This window comes from Schistocerca piceifrons, chromosome X, assembly GCF_021461385.2.
Source record: "Schistocerca piceifrons isolate TAMUIC-IGC-003096 chromosome X, iqSchPice1.1, whole genome shotgun sequence".
NCBI classification, from domain to species: Eukaryota; Metazoa; Arthropoda; class Insecta; order Orthoptera; family Acrididae; genus Schistocerca; species Schistocerca piceifrons.
The window spans coordinates 790,788,399-790,806,296 of record NC_060149.1 but is presented as its reverse complement, the minus strand read 5'-3'; the positions used below and the strand labels follow the sequence as shown (position 1 = coordinate 790,806,296).

Below are 17,898 nucleotides of genomic sequence, written 5' to 3'. Positions count from 1 at the left end.
ACCTTTGGGTTGATGACTGCTTTATATTTACTTGGGGAGAATTAAGAGTAGTGGAGGAATGCTGTGAAGGAAAGATTATATAGTAGAAAATAATTACCTACAGATCATGTCTTAAATACGCTGCCTGACCAATACAGTGAAGCACCTGGAAAGGGAGGAGGAAACGAAATGAAATGTCATGGTTTGAGAAGAGGATATGTGATGTCATTTCAGTGATTACAAAAATTGAGTCAAATTAACAAAGACAACGGCTATAGTCATCTTGTCGTGCAGTTCTTCTTGTTAAGTCCATGCTCCCACCCCCAAAGAAGATGACAGTTTGAGCCCTCTTATCAGAATAATATTGCACCCATTCTGGCCTGGTTACACACTGATTCAGTTGGTAAGGCTGTTGTGAAGCCATTGTATCCTTCCCTAAGGCAAGATGGCCCACAACTATTGTAACTGGTCCTCACTATCCCAATTAATGGCACTGGAACAGAGTTGACATCTGAGATTGTCCCAGATGTGTTTTATCACTGACAGATCTGAAGACCTTGCTGGCCATGAGAGTACCTTAACATCACGCAGACAGTTCATAGAGATGTGTGCCATGTGGATGAGCATTGTCTTGTTGAAAAATAACATATCTCCCAATACATACACATGAGTGGTAACACACAGGGACGCAGCATGTAGTAGCTGTTGCAGAGCTGACAGGGTGCTTGTAGCTGCAGCAGTTTGTTTAATGTGTAGTAATTTATTATAGTTTTTGTTTTTATAACATACTTCTGCAAAGAAGTTAATTATATCTGTCTATTTTACTGTGCTTATTAGTGTTGAGTAACTTACTCTAAGTGTTTTGCATAAATTTTAGTGCATATTTTTGTGTGAGGCGGCTTTATTTTGTATTAAAGACTAGAAGCAGTGTAGCAGCAAAATTTAAATTTCACCCAGCAGCTTCTTGGGTTAATGTTGCATCAGTTATGATAAGACAAAACAAAACTTATTAAAGGTGGATAGGGGCTGGCCCTGTTGTGTAAGGATGCAGGGGCGGGGGGAATTGGCCACTGTTTGCAAATGGATGGAAGCTGCATTGGCCACAATAGACAGTCTTCAGGCTGCTACCCTGGGCTGCTGCAGCATTGGGGCACCTAAGATGAATACTGTGGCACTTCTGGAAATATAGCACTGCCTGGAATTCCTGATGCCCCTGTCGGTTGACACTTGCATGAAAGTGATTGACAAACAGTGGCCGGGTCATGAATTTCTAGGCAGAAGGCAAAAGAGGGTACTAGCTCCGTGCCTGTCCCTTTATGCCTCAAAAACAGGTTTGAGGTATTGGCCACTGCTGAAAGTGCATCTGAGTCAGTACAGAATGCCTCACATGTTGGACCATGGCTAATCTTTCTGAGAGGTCTGGACAAGCACAAAGGGTGGGATAGTGTGTCATTGGAATGTCCAATGTTAAACGGATAATGGAGTTCCTCAGGGAAATAGAGCACAGATCAGAAAAGGAGGCCATTGTCCACTCTGTTTGCTTGCCAGGGGGGTCTTGTCTGAAATCTAGAGATTGAGCAATTGAGCATACTGGCTACACTCAACTACAAATTGTGGCTCATGTTGGCATGAATGACACTTGCTGCCTAGGTTCAGAGGCCACCCTCAGCTCCTGCAGGCAGCTGGCTGATTTGGTGAAGACAGCTATTCTTGCTTGCAGGGTGGAAGCAGATCTATCATTTCATAGTATCATGCTCTGAACAGACTGCAGTCCTCTGGTTTGGATCCAAGTGTAAGACTTAAACCAAAGGCTCAGATGATTCTTTGACAATCTTGGCTGCAGATTTCTCAACCTCCACTATTGGGTGGGGAATTGTAAGATTTTGGAAATGGCTACCAGTGTAGCAGAGTACATGGGGTGTGCACATGTGGTTTTTTAAGGATAGAGAAATCCCTCCACAGACCTTATAAGACACATTTTGAGTTCAGATTGGGTATTATTCATCATAGCAGATAGGAGAAGGAAAATATTAGTATAGTATTAGTTAATGTAGAAGTTTCCACAGAAAAATCCCATAACTAGTCTCACTTATAAATGTTGCCCACATAGTACTAGGAACAGGAAACTGGCTGAAACCAGATGTTAATGACTATGAAATTGTAAATTCTGATTGGAATGAGTGTCGCAAATATAGGTTGGACACCGGTGGTGGAGGCACCCACTTATTGCTAAGATTGTTTCGACTACACTGCTGAAGTTTTGCTGGGAAGCCCTCACGCATCCTCTATTCAGTACCGGCCTCTCAGCGTGTGATTTCCATACTTTTGGAGCTGCTTCGGACAAAGAGCAGCGCACCTGGGTACAATCACGGTTCTGTAGGCAACTGCAAACATTTTTTCATGAAAGCATTGAACATCTTGTCTCTCAGTGGGATAGATGTATTAACAGTTATGGTTATTAAGTTTGGAATAGAAAATGGTTTACTTTGTTTTCCATCTGTCTCATTTTCATTTGCCTGCCCCTTATACATAGCTGCACTCTCTGTCCAAGTCAGTTCTGTTCTGGTGTATGTTGGTGAGGTGTCAGTAATGAATGTGCTTGCAATGCTAGGTGTTGTGCTTCATTGATTACCCTTCCTTCATACTTGGACTTGATTATGATTTTGATGCAACATTGTTTGGAGGAGACACTGGGTGTTTCAAGACATATACATCATTATGGCTCTAGGCAGTGTAAGAGCTGTCACCTACATGGGCAGTACATCATACCTAAAAACTTTATATTCAGAAGACAGATGGATACTAAAAAAGCAGTAAGTCAGCTTCACATCAGGGATCCATCAGTGTTTTCCAAAGACACTGCTCACGACCCAACAAATGGCTGAAAGAATTCGACCGAATTGCCAAATACGGTGTTTGGGATGACATGATGTGTTTGGCAAATGTCTACATTTACTTGAGTGGCTGTTCCCAGCAAATTCATGCTGAACTGGAGAAAATATTAGGTGACAATGGACCAAAAGTCTATGTAACAGAAGAACAATTCAATAATTGGGCCCCATGTCATGACAAAGTGACACAGTCATATATACAGAAATAGGGGAGAGAGAGTCACTGATAACTGAGTAGGGGTGGTAATTACAGTTCTCATAGTGGTGAGATATTTTCATGAAATAATGGTCATGAACTTTCTTGTCTAAATGCCAAAACAGTTTGCGAACTCCTACCTACATAGACGGAAATGCCTATCATGATAAAATAAGAGAAGACTGAGCTTGCATAGAAAGGTTTAGGTGTTCATTTTTCTCAGGTGTTATTCAAGAGTGGAATGGTCAAGAACTAGTGTGAAAGTTATTTTATGAATCTTCTGCCAAACATTTAAGTGCAAATTGCAGAATATTCATGTAGATTTAGATTAAATTTATGTATTTTTCTCTGGTAATATGAATAACTTCAAAAGAAAATATGTTCATTTGTATTACTGTTACTGTTGCTCTGTTATGTAGTGGCCTGGAAACAGCCAGCATGTACCAATACACACCAAAAAATCATGTATATGTAACCTGTAAACTGACTCCTCGTATATAATTTTGATATACACTCCTGGAAATGGAAAAAAGAACACATTGACACCGGTGTGTCAGACCCTCCATACTAGCTCCGGACACTGCGAGAGGGCTGTACAAGCAATGATCACACGCACGGCACAGCGGACACACCAGGAACCGCGGTGTTGGCCGTCGAATGGCGCTAGCTGCGCAGCATTTGTGCACCGCCGCCGTCAGTGTCAGCCACTTTGGCGTGGCATACGGGGCTCCATCGCAGTCTTTAACACTGGTAGCATGCCGCGACAGCGTGGACGTGAACCGTATGTGCAGTTGACGGACTTTGAGCGAGGGCGTATAGTGGGCATGCGGGAGGCCGGGTGGACGTACCACCGAATTGCTCAACACGTGGGGCGTGAGGTCTCCACAGTACATCGATGTTGTCACCAGTGGTCGGCGGAAGGTGCACGTGCCCGTCGACCTGGGACCGGACCGCAGCGACGCACGGATGCACGCCAAGACCGTAGGATCCTACGCAGTGCCGTAGGGGACCGCACCGCCACTTCCCAGCAAATTAGGGACACTGTTGCTCCTGGGGTATCGGCGAGGACCATTCGCAACCGTCCCCATGAAGCTGGGCTACGGTCCCGCACACCGTTAGGCCGTCTTCCGCTCACGCCCCAACATCGTGCAGCCCGCCTCCAGTGGTGTCGCGACAGGCGTGAATGGAGGGACGAATGGAGACGTGTCATCTTCAGCGATGAGAGTCGCTTCTACCTTGGTGCCAATGATGGTCGTATGCGTGTTTGGCGCCGTACAGGTGAGCGCCACAATCAGGACTGCATACGACCGAGGCACACAGGGCCAACACCCGGCATCATGGTGTGGGGAGCGATCTCCTACACTGGCCGTACACCACTGGTGATCGTCGAGGGGACACTGAATAGTGCACGGTACATCCAAACCGTCATCGAACCCATCGTTCTACCATTCCTAGACCGGCAAGGGAACTTGCTGTTCCAACAGGACAATGCACGTCCGCATGTATCCCGTGCCATCCAACGTGCTCTAGAAGGTGTAAGTCAACTACCCTGGCCAGCAAGATCTCCGGATCTGTCCCCCATTGAGCATGTTTGGGACTGGATGAAGCGTCGTCTCAGGCGGTCTGCACGTCCAGCACCAACGCTGGTCCAACTGAGGCGCCAGGTGGAAATGGCATGGCAAGCCGTTCCACAGGACTACATCCAGCATCTCTACGATCGTCTCCATGGGAGAATAGCAGCCTGCATTGCTGCGAAAGGTGGATATACACTGTACTAGTGTCGACATTGTGCATGCTCTGTTGCCTGTGTCTATGTGCCTGTGGTTCTGTCAGTGTGATCATGTGATGTATCTGACCCCAGGAATGTGTCAATAAAGTTTCCCTTCCTGGGACAATGAATTCACGGTGTTCTTATTTCAATTTCCAGGAGTGTAAATTGCATCAGGGAACATGGAACTAACTAACTCATTAACTAACTGTGCGGAATAATTGAGATATGTTGTGAATTGTGACATTTGCTTACCATACTCCCTAACTGATTACACCACTGCAGTCACACTGTTCTACTTAGTGTATGGGTGTGAGCAGAGGTGATACTCGTCCCCTTACTACCATTATATTTTGACTATACAGGGAGAAATTACATCAGCCAATGCATGACATAAGTGGCAGAAGAGATTTCAATTGTCGCAATACGGAAACTTTACTAATTGCAATGTTTTGTGTATGCTGAGATGTGGAATAGAATGCTGCTTCATCAAGAAAGTGGTAACAACCAGTGGCTGATAGTTTTAGAAAATATGTTTCTAAAATTTATGTTTATTGTGTGACACAAAGTTTTCATAAACAGCAACTGTGACTTCATTCACTTAGTATGCCTTGTCAAGTTCCAGTTGTATGGTTCTGCTTAACTTATTTCCATTACACTAGAAGTATGATTTACGATGTATATAATGATTATGTTTTTATTTGGTGCAGTTCAATGATACATTCCGAATACTGTTTAGTTTCTTATTTTAAGTAACTGCTATGTTTCTCTTTCCTTGATGTTACAACAAAGAAATTTTGGCCATTTCTCTCACACTAATACTGAAAAAACTTTGCTACTACTATTATTATAACTACTAATCAATACCATATATACTTTGGTAAATGTAAACTTTGCCAATAAAAGTCCGGGCTTTATCAGCTACTTGGTGATGCAGCTTCATTTAACGCTGTAAGTGATGCTTTAAATGTATGTTTTGTGAGTTAACATTCCATAATTCTCCTATGATGTAATATTGCAGACTGGAATGCCTATTTGCCCAAATTTGCATTGTAGTGGTAGTGGAATCAGAACATGCCGATTCTCACCAGATGGACATCTGTTGGTCATAGCAGGTGATGCAGAGAAGGCGTGTGTGTGGAATATTGATTCAATGGAATGTCTGATGTAAGTTTCACATTGAAAACATCCATTAAATTAATTTTTTTAAAAACATTGTACATTTCTGTTCTAGCATCAATAGAATTAAAAAATGGAATCTCTAATGTACTTTCCCAAAATTGTTATTGTAGCCAAAGTATGGTCTTTCAACTTAAATTCCTGAGATTTACCATATTTTGAAATTATAAGTATTATTTAGCTTTACAAATTAAATTGGTTGATTATTAGAAGAGATAGAAGGGGCCATGAAAATGTTTGTTCATTCACCTGCTAGAAAATAGGCTTGGATTGGTTATTTTGTCTGCATTGAGTAACAGCTTGTAACATTGTTTCTGCACTTATAAACCCTTCTTTGTAAGTGATCTTTTATCTCGTGCTTAGTATTGCCAGTTATTTTATCTGCATTGCGTAACAGCTCGTAACAATGTTTCTGCACTTATAAACCCTTCTTTGTAAGTGATCTTTTATCTCGTGCTTAGTATTGCCACCAGTGGATGTCCCAATGGAAGCAGATGAACTGGCGTGGGTGAAGCAGCAGAGTACTGTAGTTCAGGAACCTGCCACGAAGAGCACACCCGTTGTTTCATATGGGCAGACTCACTGAGACTCACTGACGTCAGTGTTCACTTGCGAGTGGCAGTAAGCAGAGCAAGTCAGTGCGCCTGTGGAGTTAGACCACTATGGACGTACCATTGAATAGGTGCCAAGAGTTATCTTGTGCCCAGTCATTAGCTGCCCGTGCCAACCGAGTACTGAGCTGTTGTCATGTGCGTATCTCCATGTCCCATAGTTCAGTTCTCATGACATGTTAGTTCCATTCACGGGTTTTTATTCCCCAGTTATTATTGTTCCCCAATTACAGAGGTGCCATAAGCCTGGAAAGTACCATACCATCCATGTCGAGTAGCAGAATTGTCACACCTTCTGTGGATACTAAATTCTGCAAGCTAATTTATGAAAAACAGAAGTGGGCTGAAACTAATGTTCTCCTTCCACAAGAGATGTCCTGTTCATGTCAGTGATACCCTTAAAGTGAAACTTCTGAAGCAAGAAGTCAGTTGCACTTGAATATTTCTAGTGTTGATTACCAATTCTAATTTTTCTGCTTTTGAAGTTACTGAATGCTGCTGTGCTTTCCACTTACAGTCAGTACCAATCTTGGCCTCTTTCACACTTTTTTCTGAAGTGTAATAACAGTGATCAGTGACTGATTTGCCATGCAGCAGATGTTTTATCATGATAGGTACCTAGTAAAACCATCAATGTAATAGTGGGATGTGATGCCATTTCCTTCTTTGAGTCATTTAAGTGCTGTGTTTCAACTGGTTTTTCATTTGTAGGTAATTATAGATAACCTAGATTTCACCTGGTGTAATCACATGGTTAAAAATACAATCTCTTTAACTAATAAAAAGGAGTGTGCTGTTATTCTTGCCATTTCCTCTTGAAGCTTTCTGGGAAAGTGCCAGTTTCTGTGGTACCCATTTTATGAGACACCCTGAGGGAACAGCTGCTGATGGATAACATCTTTGAGGAATTTCCAACTAACACTGATTGCAGTCATAATATTTTCAGTGCTCTGCTATTCATTAAAATATCTCCACATTCTTTATATTAGTGCCTGGTTAGCAGTAGTTAAGGTTGTCTGATACAATTCAGCTGTTAGATTCCCCCTGGATTTTCATCGTTTAAGGTTGACTGATGTTAGAGCTATTTTTGATTTGATTCGATTTGTTCATCCAGGGATCATCTCACAATGACATAGAATTTGTCATCATAATACAATGAAAATAAATAGCTCAAAGTATGCATACACATAGAATTTGTAAGTATGCTTTTATGAGGATGGGGTAGGTGGTCGGCCGTGCCCTCAATGAAAGAATCGTCCCAGCATTTTCCGTAAACAGTTTAGGGAAACGTAAGCCAGGATGGCCAGCCAGAACAAGCCCCACCCTTCTTAGTATGAGACTAGTATGTTAACAACTGCACTGCATCATTCGGTTGGTCTATACTGTACAGTGTTCTTTGTGGTTTCTCTTAAATGTATCAGGTTAATGCTTCAGTGAGTCCATTCAAAAAATTTCATTGTACATCATCATCAAGATGAGTTACAACCCTCTCTAATGAATGTAATATCTACACACCATTAAAATTCTTCCTATCTTCTATCTGGATTTTAATGCTTGTAAAGTGCACTGTTCATTACCTATTTGTATATTTTGGAACGCTATATGTCACAGTGGTTAAGTATGATCTGTAAAGGCCAGATACATAGGTACATAAAAATAGGCACATAAAAAAAATCACATATTCTGCTGCAGAATGTGAAAACACAAAATTACGTAATAAACTATTTCTTAGTGAATTGTACCCAGTTGAACTATTTTATCACAGCTAGTTTGAAGTAAACTCATTTTCTGCATGTAATTATTGAAAATTAACCAATTTTCAGTTGTTGATGTTGCACATCATCTGACGAAGCCCAGTTTGGAGAGATAATATGCATAAGAATGTGTTTGCAAAATAAAAAGTGCACAAATGCTATGGTGTATCAGTGCACTTTATGCTCTGGAGTCACAACGGTTGGTAGAACAATTTGTGTATGACACACACTGCATAATGCATCATAGGACCCAGCTCTGGGACTTACTATAGAACAAAGAAACAGTTATGTTTCTCTAGGTCAAGAGTTGGTGTGATTCAAATGCTTTTAACATGGCAGTTTTAGCTGGCATGTGTTTTGAACTATGGTTGCATCAAATACTGGTAGAGGTTGGGCCTGAACTACCTCATTACAGCACTGCCAGCCTCAGCAGACAGTTGTGTGGTAACCATTACCAAATGCCTTTGTGTTCTGCATTGCTCATTGGTTTCTTTTCTTATTTTGAAATGAGTGAAGAGACTAATCCTGGTTCACCGCAGGCTTCGATTATGACTCTCACAACATGAGAATGTATTCCTATTCTTGCAACAGTGAAACATTGCACTTGATAGTTCATGTTACATCAAGGTAGGCTGGTTATACTGCAATAGTCATGTTGCTGCAGCATCAGCCTCTATACACATAACAGCCAATATGGTTTTCCAGTTCATCTGGAGCTGGAGCTGGAGTAAGCTATTGAGCAATAACCTTGTACATAAGAATTCATTGTGGAGTGGCTACTATAGTGACAGCAAATAAACAACTGCATAATAATGTAGATGTAACTGTAGCAAAGTACATGCTTTCAATAACAGAGCAAGGAAGTACATAAAATAAGCATTTGATGACAACCTATACCTTTTCAACAATACAGTGCATAGTTTACAAAATAAGTAATAACCAGTGTTCATAGCTTTTCACTCACCAGTTTATGGTGATGATTGCACAGTTCCATCCAGCTCCTCATCATCACTTTTGTCAGAATCAGTACCAAGACCATCTTTATCATTGTCATGACCAAAACAAACCATTAGTTGTTCATGGTCACTGCTCGAATGTGTTTGTCATTGTGCTCGAATTTTCATCCATGAGGCTGCATCCACAGTTGCAAGAGCTTCTCGCAACAGCCTCTCCACCTCTGTTATTGTAAAGGACTTGATATTGTTCCCTATGTACATCTTCACATAACTCCATACTAACTGAGTAGAGTTGAAATGATAGTGATATGGTGGCATTCTTATTACAGTATGATGCTGCTCCTTGGTGATTTCATCTACAACATGTGTAGGCATCACAGGCATACTTTTTGTAACAAGTGAATATAAAAGAAATTTCATCATACTCATATCTACAGTAATATTTCACACCTGCAACCACTTCACTATAAGTTCTTTGTGATTCTGGCTTTGGTCAGTATCATGGAATGATATGGAGGTTTGTCCATTACAAGTGTTGTAGGGACAGGAATCTTTTAAAAAAGATTCTGGAACTATTCAACGACCCCTCAACAAATCCAAGTCTTTGTGGTAATCACTTGTCTTTTTGCACCAAAACACTAGAAGAGTATCAGGAACAAAATCACTGTAATAGCCAGCATGGACCATAATTAATCTAGCTCCTCTTCCAATCAGATGATGACTGCTACTGCTTGGAGTGTCATGCATCCAGCATTCACTGACAAATTCCTCCATATTAACCCACATTTTTTCTAGTTCTTTTAGGGAATGAATGTCTTTGTCCAGAATTTCATCCAAGAAAATAATTCAAACCATAACAGTAATCACCTTTTCTAACAGGACTTTGTGTCCGACTAGTGTTTTATAATGGAAACCCACATTTTTCAGCACCATTATTAATGATGTTTCTCCCACCCCTGAAAAGCTTACTTTCTTTTAATGACACTAGGAACTTTGCTACGCTAGGATACTCTTTCCTTGCTGTAATATATGTGTCTGCGAACTGCATCAGTCTGGAAAAAATCTAAGTCAGTGGCAGTGTGAGCCTGCTTTTTCTTCTTTCCAGAAGTCTCTAGGAATACATTATTTGATCCAGACAGCTCAGAATCATTACAGATCATGTCTATGTCTTTCGACTTTTGCGATAACACATCCATACTTACTACTTTTCTTGAACAACTTTGTTGGCAGGAATTGATGACTGTTCATGAATACTTACATATCCTTCCTCCTGCTTGTAAAACTTGAGAGTTCTCTGTGGTAACTCCAGTGCCTGGCCGTTTGGAGGCACACCTCAACACACATGATTTCCACTATGTGAAAAGTCTTTTTGGTGGCATTTTCCAAGTATCAGAACTCCTTAAATGCTAGCAAAACAAAACGTAGTACAACACAAGCAGGTGTTAGAAACTACACACAATGCGCGTTATTTATGTTCACACAAAATGAAGCTGGCAACATGGGAGCTTCGAGATCACAGCATGTAATGACTGGCAGTGATTACTGTGCCATAACTGGATCACTCCCCATGCCTAATGCCTCCCGCCTCTTCTTCTGTGCTTATTAAACTGTTATGCTGCCAACTTGAAACACATATATCAAGTGCAAAATTTTAGAAGTCTGGGTATATGTCCACATGTTAGTTCTGCTTGTAGAAATGAAGAAGACAGGTGCAGGTTGCTTCCGTGCAAGAGGGAGGTAGGGCTTGATGCCCTCTGTCCACCCTCACTCCTCTCGCAGTTATAATTCTAGCTGTTTACACTCATGGCCAAGTGCCAGTTTATAGTGTTCTCATTCTGCACTATAGTACAGTAAAACAAAACCTGTTGACATATTTTGACCATACCAGAATTCTTCTCTAACATACAAACAGAGTTATTTTCAGTTTAATTTCTATGCTAAGTGCATTGTTGGCTCTATCTGAATCATTGTCAACATCCAGTTTTGCCACTATAGTATGTTTAATTTTGGGCTTTGTGTTGCCCTTGTGTTGTGTGTTACATGGACAACTAAAGTTTTAATTCTGTGGTGCCTGAAGTGTGTTCTGTTACCTTTTTCATTGCACAAGTTTGTAGCAATAAGTAAACAGATTAATAATCAATAAAGGCAATCATGGTGAAAAAGTTCATTATAAGCACAACAGATATGATTTTCATTGATGTATTTTCTCATTAGAATAGAATTGAAGAACTATATCAGTTGTGGTATACTAATTACTGAAAAAACTGGTGTTTAGTCAGCACTGTTGGTTGTGAACTGCAGTGTGCAAGCGGCAATGAGTTAGGAGAATATTGTCAGTTCTAAAAACAAGCAACTGTCATTAGAGTGATACCCTGATACCCCATTCAGCTCAATTGAAATAATTTAAGTTATGAAGTCAGAAACTTATCTCAATGTGACAAATACAGAGACAGTACAAAGATTGTGTGATGGAAGAATACAAATAAAGAATCAAGAAAAAGTGGATATGTTTGTAAAAGAATCCAGTACATGTCTTACAAGAAAGGGAGAGAGACTGTGGCTTTATGTACTTTGAAGTAAATACCATACAAGTTCAGATATGCTATCTTCTTGTTTGTACGTGATTTGTAAAGTAAGATATGCATTGACAGCATTCCATGAGACATTGTTGTTTGCACTAATTGTGCTGTTAGGTAAGAGCTAATGTGGCCTTGAAGGAGAGAGCTGAGTATATATTAATTATTCTAGAAGGGAGTTACTTAACATTGTTAAACTCTGCAGCTGTTGTTGTGGTTCAGTCTTTAATATGTCTTGGTTGAACTACAGGGTGTTACAAAAAGGTACGGCCAAACTTTCAGGAAACATTCCTCACACACAAATAAAGAAAAGATGTTATGTGGACATGTGTCCGGAAACGCTTAATTTCCATGTTAGAGCTCATTTTAGTTTTGTCCACCTACACTCAATGGAGCACGTTATCATGATTTCATACGGGATACACTACCTGTGCTGCTAGAACATGTGCCTTTACAGGTACGACACGACATGTGGTTCATGCGCAATGGAGCTCCTGCACATTTCAGTTGAAGTGTTTGTACGCTTCTCAACAACAGATTCGGTGACCGATGGATTGGTAGAGGCGGACCAATTCCATGGCCTCCACGCTCTCCTGACCTCAACCCTCTTGACTTTCATTTATGGGGGCATTTGAAAGTTCTTGTCTACGCAACCCCGGTACCAAATGTAGAGACTCTTTGTGCTCGTATTGTGGACGGCTGTGATACGATACGTCATTCTCCAGGGCTGCATCAGGGATTCCATGCGACGGAGGGTGGATGCATGTATCCTCGCTAACAGAGGACATTTTGAACATTTCCTGTAACAAAGTGTTTGAAGTCACGCTGGTACGTTCTGTTGCTGTGTATTTCCATTCTGTGATTAATGTGATTTGAAGAGAAGTAATAAAATGAGCTCTAACATGGAAAGTAAGTGATTCTGGACACATGTCCACATAACATACTTTCTTTCGTTGTGTGTGAGGAATGTTTCCTGAAAGTTTTGCCGTACCTTTTTGTAACACCCTGTATATCAGCTGTTCATTTCAGTTGTTATTGGAAATACTGCCGATTATTTATTTTATGTCCTTTTCTTGGTTTGATTTTGATCTCGATCTTATTTAAAAATAAAATATAAAGTTTATACACAGAAAGAGCCACTAACTTGGGAGAGACACATAGTTCATTATTTGTATTTGTTGTATGTTTTCTGTAGTTTTATGCTTCGCTGCATTTTCATACCTGTATTATTTACAGGTCATGTGAGGGCCACAGTGATGCTATCGTAGATGCAGCCTTCTCACCAGATAGCCAGTTTCTTGTAACTGTTTGCTCAGATGGTAACTTTAAATTGTGGTGTGTTGCACCTTGCTTGGATCAGTGCCTTATTACACAGGAAGCTGCTCATGATTTGGGTGTTCAGTGTTGTGACTTTTCTCCTTCAGAGGGAATAGCAGGTTGGTTTTTCATTATTAGTTGTAGTACCACGACAATAATTTTGTGTGTGATAATGCTCACCTTTTAAATATATTTTCAAAACAGTGGGCAATCAGGTAACATTAATGAGACTGCATAAACGTGGAAAATTATGAAGATTTTCACAATAATCTTGTACACATTACACAGTGGGCACTGTATGTACAGTTTCTGACATAAAAACCTTGCTGCCAAAGTGACTATTGTTTTAAGATGACAATAAACATGGAAATTATTGGAATCCCAAATCCAGCCATTTGATTAACCTTCCAACATTTTAGGATGTGACAGTATCTGGAGGAAGTGATGTCATCTGCTTGAGCTGTTCCTCTGCTGTATCTACGTGTTGTGTAGTGGTAAATGAAGGGCAGTGCAAGCATGACATTGCACATTTGAAACATTTCTTCTGTAATTTTTCAATGCATTTCATTTGCCTGATGGAAGTATAATGATAATCTCTTTTGCTGAAACTTCCTGGCATATTAAAACTGTGTGCCGGACCGAGACTCGAACTCGGGACCTTTGCCTTTCACAGACAAGTGCTCTACCAACTGAGCTTCCCAAGCAGACTCGCGCCCAATCCTCACACCCTTACTTCTGCCAGTACCTCGTCTCTTACCTTCCAAACTTTACAGAAGCTCTCCTGTGAACCTTGCAGAACTAGCGCTCCTGAAAGAAAGAAGAAAGAATATTGCGGAGACATGGCTTAGTCACAGTCTGGGGGATGTTTCCAGAATGAGATTTTCACTCTGCGGCAGTGTGTGCGCTGACATGAAACTCCCTGGCAGACTAAAACGGTGTGCCGGACCGAGGCTCTTTTTGCTGTCTGATATGACAGCAATAGCAAATCTGTCCAATAAAATTTTTGTGAAAGAGGTGCTCAAGAGTTTGCTCTCGATGCTGTTGGATACTGGCAGCCGACGGATGGAGGCTGGCCATGGACCGGGTGTTTGCAACCACATCACACTTTGCACATGCTGCTGCTCTTGCTTTGGAAAGTGTAAAAAAGTTTAAACTTATTTATTGTTGTAGTGTTAGTCTCTGAGCAAAATTTCTGTTATAAACTGAATGAACACCACATTAAGGTACATTTACATCTTGGAACTGTATCAACACAAGTATTTGTGACATGTATACGCCTCTCAGGGACATGTATTGCAATTTGTAGGAGCACGCTACTTCCAAGTCATACATGTCTGATTGTGCTTTTTCGTCTGGTGGTTTGTATCAGTGTGTCTGGTAGTGCAGAGCTGTTCAGAATTTGTGATAAGCTTCTCAAAATGACACGGAAGACTTAACATTTTCATGTGCTGGTGCACTTGCTCTGTTGGACGAAGAAAGGAAAGGAAGGCAAAGGAAGCACTGCTGGATGAAGAAAGGAAAGGAAGGCAAAGAAAGCACAGATGATGGCAGTGAGAGTTCCTTCACAAATGGGTTACTCATGGAGCTTATGCAATGCTATACTCATTAAAGAGTTAACTCTTGAAGACGGTGCTTATTTCAAAAACTGTGAGAGAATGAGCATGGAAGATTTTGGTAATTTGCTGTCTCATGTGGCTCCTCTTGTGTTCAGAACCAACACAGACATTTGAAAAGTGATTCCACCAGAGGATCAGTTGGCAGTGACCCTCAGATTTTTTACCACTGGGGGTTCCTTTTCCACTTTAATGTACTTGCATAGGATACCAAAAAGCTCACTTTGCAATATTATTCTGTGGGTTTGTGAGGCCATTGTACAAATTTTATCCCAAGAAGTGAAGGCAGGATTAAAGTTATTAAAATTCCTTACTTGTATGAACTATAATATAGAAATAATATAATATATAATAAAATTCTTAATTTTTTTCATTGTTGTGAAGCTGGCAAATATGCCTTGTCGTATAATTTCATACAGAGTGATAAAATAGCATTTGTAAAAAGTTTGTTTTATAATTTCTATTGTTAAGACCAACAGTGAGCACTACTGTTCTGTTTGATTTTCTATAATTTGAGCTATTATGTTTTCTTTTGGTAGAGTACCATAATCAGCTTCAGTAGTTGTGGATTCTAAAAAATTGTTAAATTTTATCTTAATTTGCCCATGAATGATCAATATTGTTTACATGAAACTGAAATATATAATGCGAAAAGCACTGTATTATCTCCAACAATTCTCAAGAAAGACAAATATATCATGATTTCTTTACTGAAAATCAGTTTGTATTACTGGTGAGGAGAAGCTAATCATAATTCATAAACTCTGGAAAGGAAATGAATTTCCCAAAATTTGCTACTGATGAGATAGTTTTAGTGTTTTGTAGTGACTGGCTTTCTTCAGCCAGTGATACTGATCAAATTTCTGATAACACTTTCTTTGCAATGAACATAGCTGACAATATTTATTTTCTATTTTATCTTATTCATTCTTATACATTACTTTCCTTCAGCACATTCATCAAATCAAAATTTGCCTCTTGCAAACAATTATAAATTCCGTTTTTTAACTTGACTATTATTCTAGTATGGCCATTCTCAAACAAATATCTTAGTTTGTTGGCAACTGCTTCATTTACATGGCTAATCTGATCCAATTTTCTGTTTGCTAAATTTTTTCCCACTTTCTTTAATATTTTTATTAAACCTTCTGTACTGTCTCCTGCTTGTTTCCATTCTCTTTTGTGACTACATAAATTAGCACTTTCGCTTCAACTTGCACATGCACTGCCACTTGCATCTGCAATTTCTTCATGCTCTTCGGCATTAGGAGATGGTTTTCAATTTCCACAACTTCTTGTGGAGGCATATTGAAAGTAAGCTCATCCACCTCACGATCATTCAAATGAAAAATATTTCTTCTCCTTCTGGAGGTGGGGCTTTGTTGGTGTTCAAAAAATACAACACATTTGTAAGCAAAGTGAATGACACACTGTATTCAAGATATCCTAATGTATTTAACACTTTTTGTCCAGGGAGTTGATATGTAAAATGACTTTCTTTGCTGTTTTCTGTGAGTGAAAAAGAATGGCTGGAAATTTCCAAAGGGTATGAAGAAAAATGGAATCTCCCCAGGTGTTTGGGAGCTATAGATGGGATACACATTGACATTGTGGCACCACCCAGTAGTGGAATTGTTAATTTTAATTATAAACAGCCCTTCAGCATTATTTTGGTACTGAAGAGCTCGTCACCAAACCCGCCGCAAGGCGGCTATCTCTTTGGGAAGAAATGGTGCCACACTCCACAATGGATCTACTTGAGGAGGGATCTGCAGGATTTCAACTACCTTTTACAACTTGGAGGTCATTAAACCGGCTGCGCACTGGAGTAACTGGGTGCAAATCAAACCTATTTAAATGGGGTTACAGTGATGGCGACAGGTGTGAATGCGGAGCAATACAGGACTTGGACCACCTACTGATCTGCCCAGATATGTCTATGACATGCACTAAAGATGATATTTTGAAAGTCAATGACAAAGCAATCTACGTTGCTAATTTCTGGGAAGGGAAGATATAATTGGAGCATCCGGACACGGAAGAAGAAGAAGAAGCATTATTTTGCTGGCAATTGCTGATGCTAATTCTAAAATAATCTATGCTGATTGTGGTACACAAGGTCACATTTTGGATGGTGGTTTACTTAATGACAACACATATTACAGTATGTTAGAGAACCAAACTCTGCAAATACCACCACCATTTCCTCTTCCTGGTAGGAATAGGCATGTGCACATGTTTTTGTAGCAGATGGAGCCTTTGGCTTATAAGAAAATATCATTAAGCCATTTTCAGATCTGTATCACAAAAATAGTTGACAACGTAGTTGTGTTTATAGATTGTTTAGAGCAATAAGGGTTTTTGAAAATGTGTTTGGCATTATAGGCTTTGTTTTTAGAGTTTTAAGGAAACAAATGCTGCTGATTCCACAAAAGGCTACAGTGGTGACACTAGCTTTCTGTGTATGTACATAATTTTCTTAGAAAACATTAACACAGTAATTGCTAGGAGATGTGTAAACGTAAGGTTGTGCTTGACATTTTATAATGTTTTTAACTTCATTTATATTATACATGTTTTTAATTTCATACTACACTATAATCATAAAGGAACTATAATGACTTGCCTTTATTGTTTTGCTGATTGTTAAATTGTGCCTGGGGATACCCAATTTCCATTTCTCTAATAATTCTTCATCCTTCAGAACCGAAAAAACTTGCACTTTCGAGCCTGTAGGGTAATTGCCTCTACACCTTGTCACATAACATCTGTACGGCATTTTGTCTCACTGACACCAGTGTCTCATTGGTTTAACAGTAACATTCTCATAAAGTCATGTGAATATTACACTACCAGTCAATTCAAAACACACTGGAGGATTATGTATTTAACATCAGTTTTTTCCTCACTTTTTCAATCCAGTTGGAAATGCTTTGATGAAATTCAGTGATATAATCCTAAGAAATCCTCAGTGTTAAATGTTGCTACAGTAATGTAGGTGGAATAATCAAATGTTGATAATCTTCAGCTTCCTACTAGCCTGTGACTTAATCTATTA

The 17,898-nt window shown here is 39.8% G+C and overlaps 1 protein-coding gene across 1 annotated transcript in view; it reads left to right on the top strand.

The window, feature by feature from the left end:
* LOC124721998 (WD repeat, SAM and U-box domain-containing protein 1-like) overlaps positions 1-17,898 on the top strand; it is a 227,842-nt gene that overhangs the window by 144,846 nt on the left and 65,098 nt on the right. The window contains exons 11-12 of the mRNA XM_047247174.1: positions 5,856-6,001; positions 13,147-13,346. Of these exons, the coding sequence (XP_047103130.1) occupies positions 5,856-6,001; positions 13,147-13,346 (346 nt within the window). The remainder of the gene's footprint in view (positions 1-5,855; positions 6,002-13,146; positions 13,347-17,898) is intronic.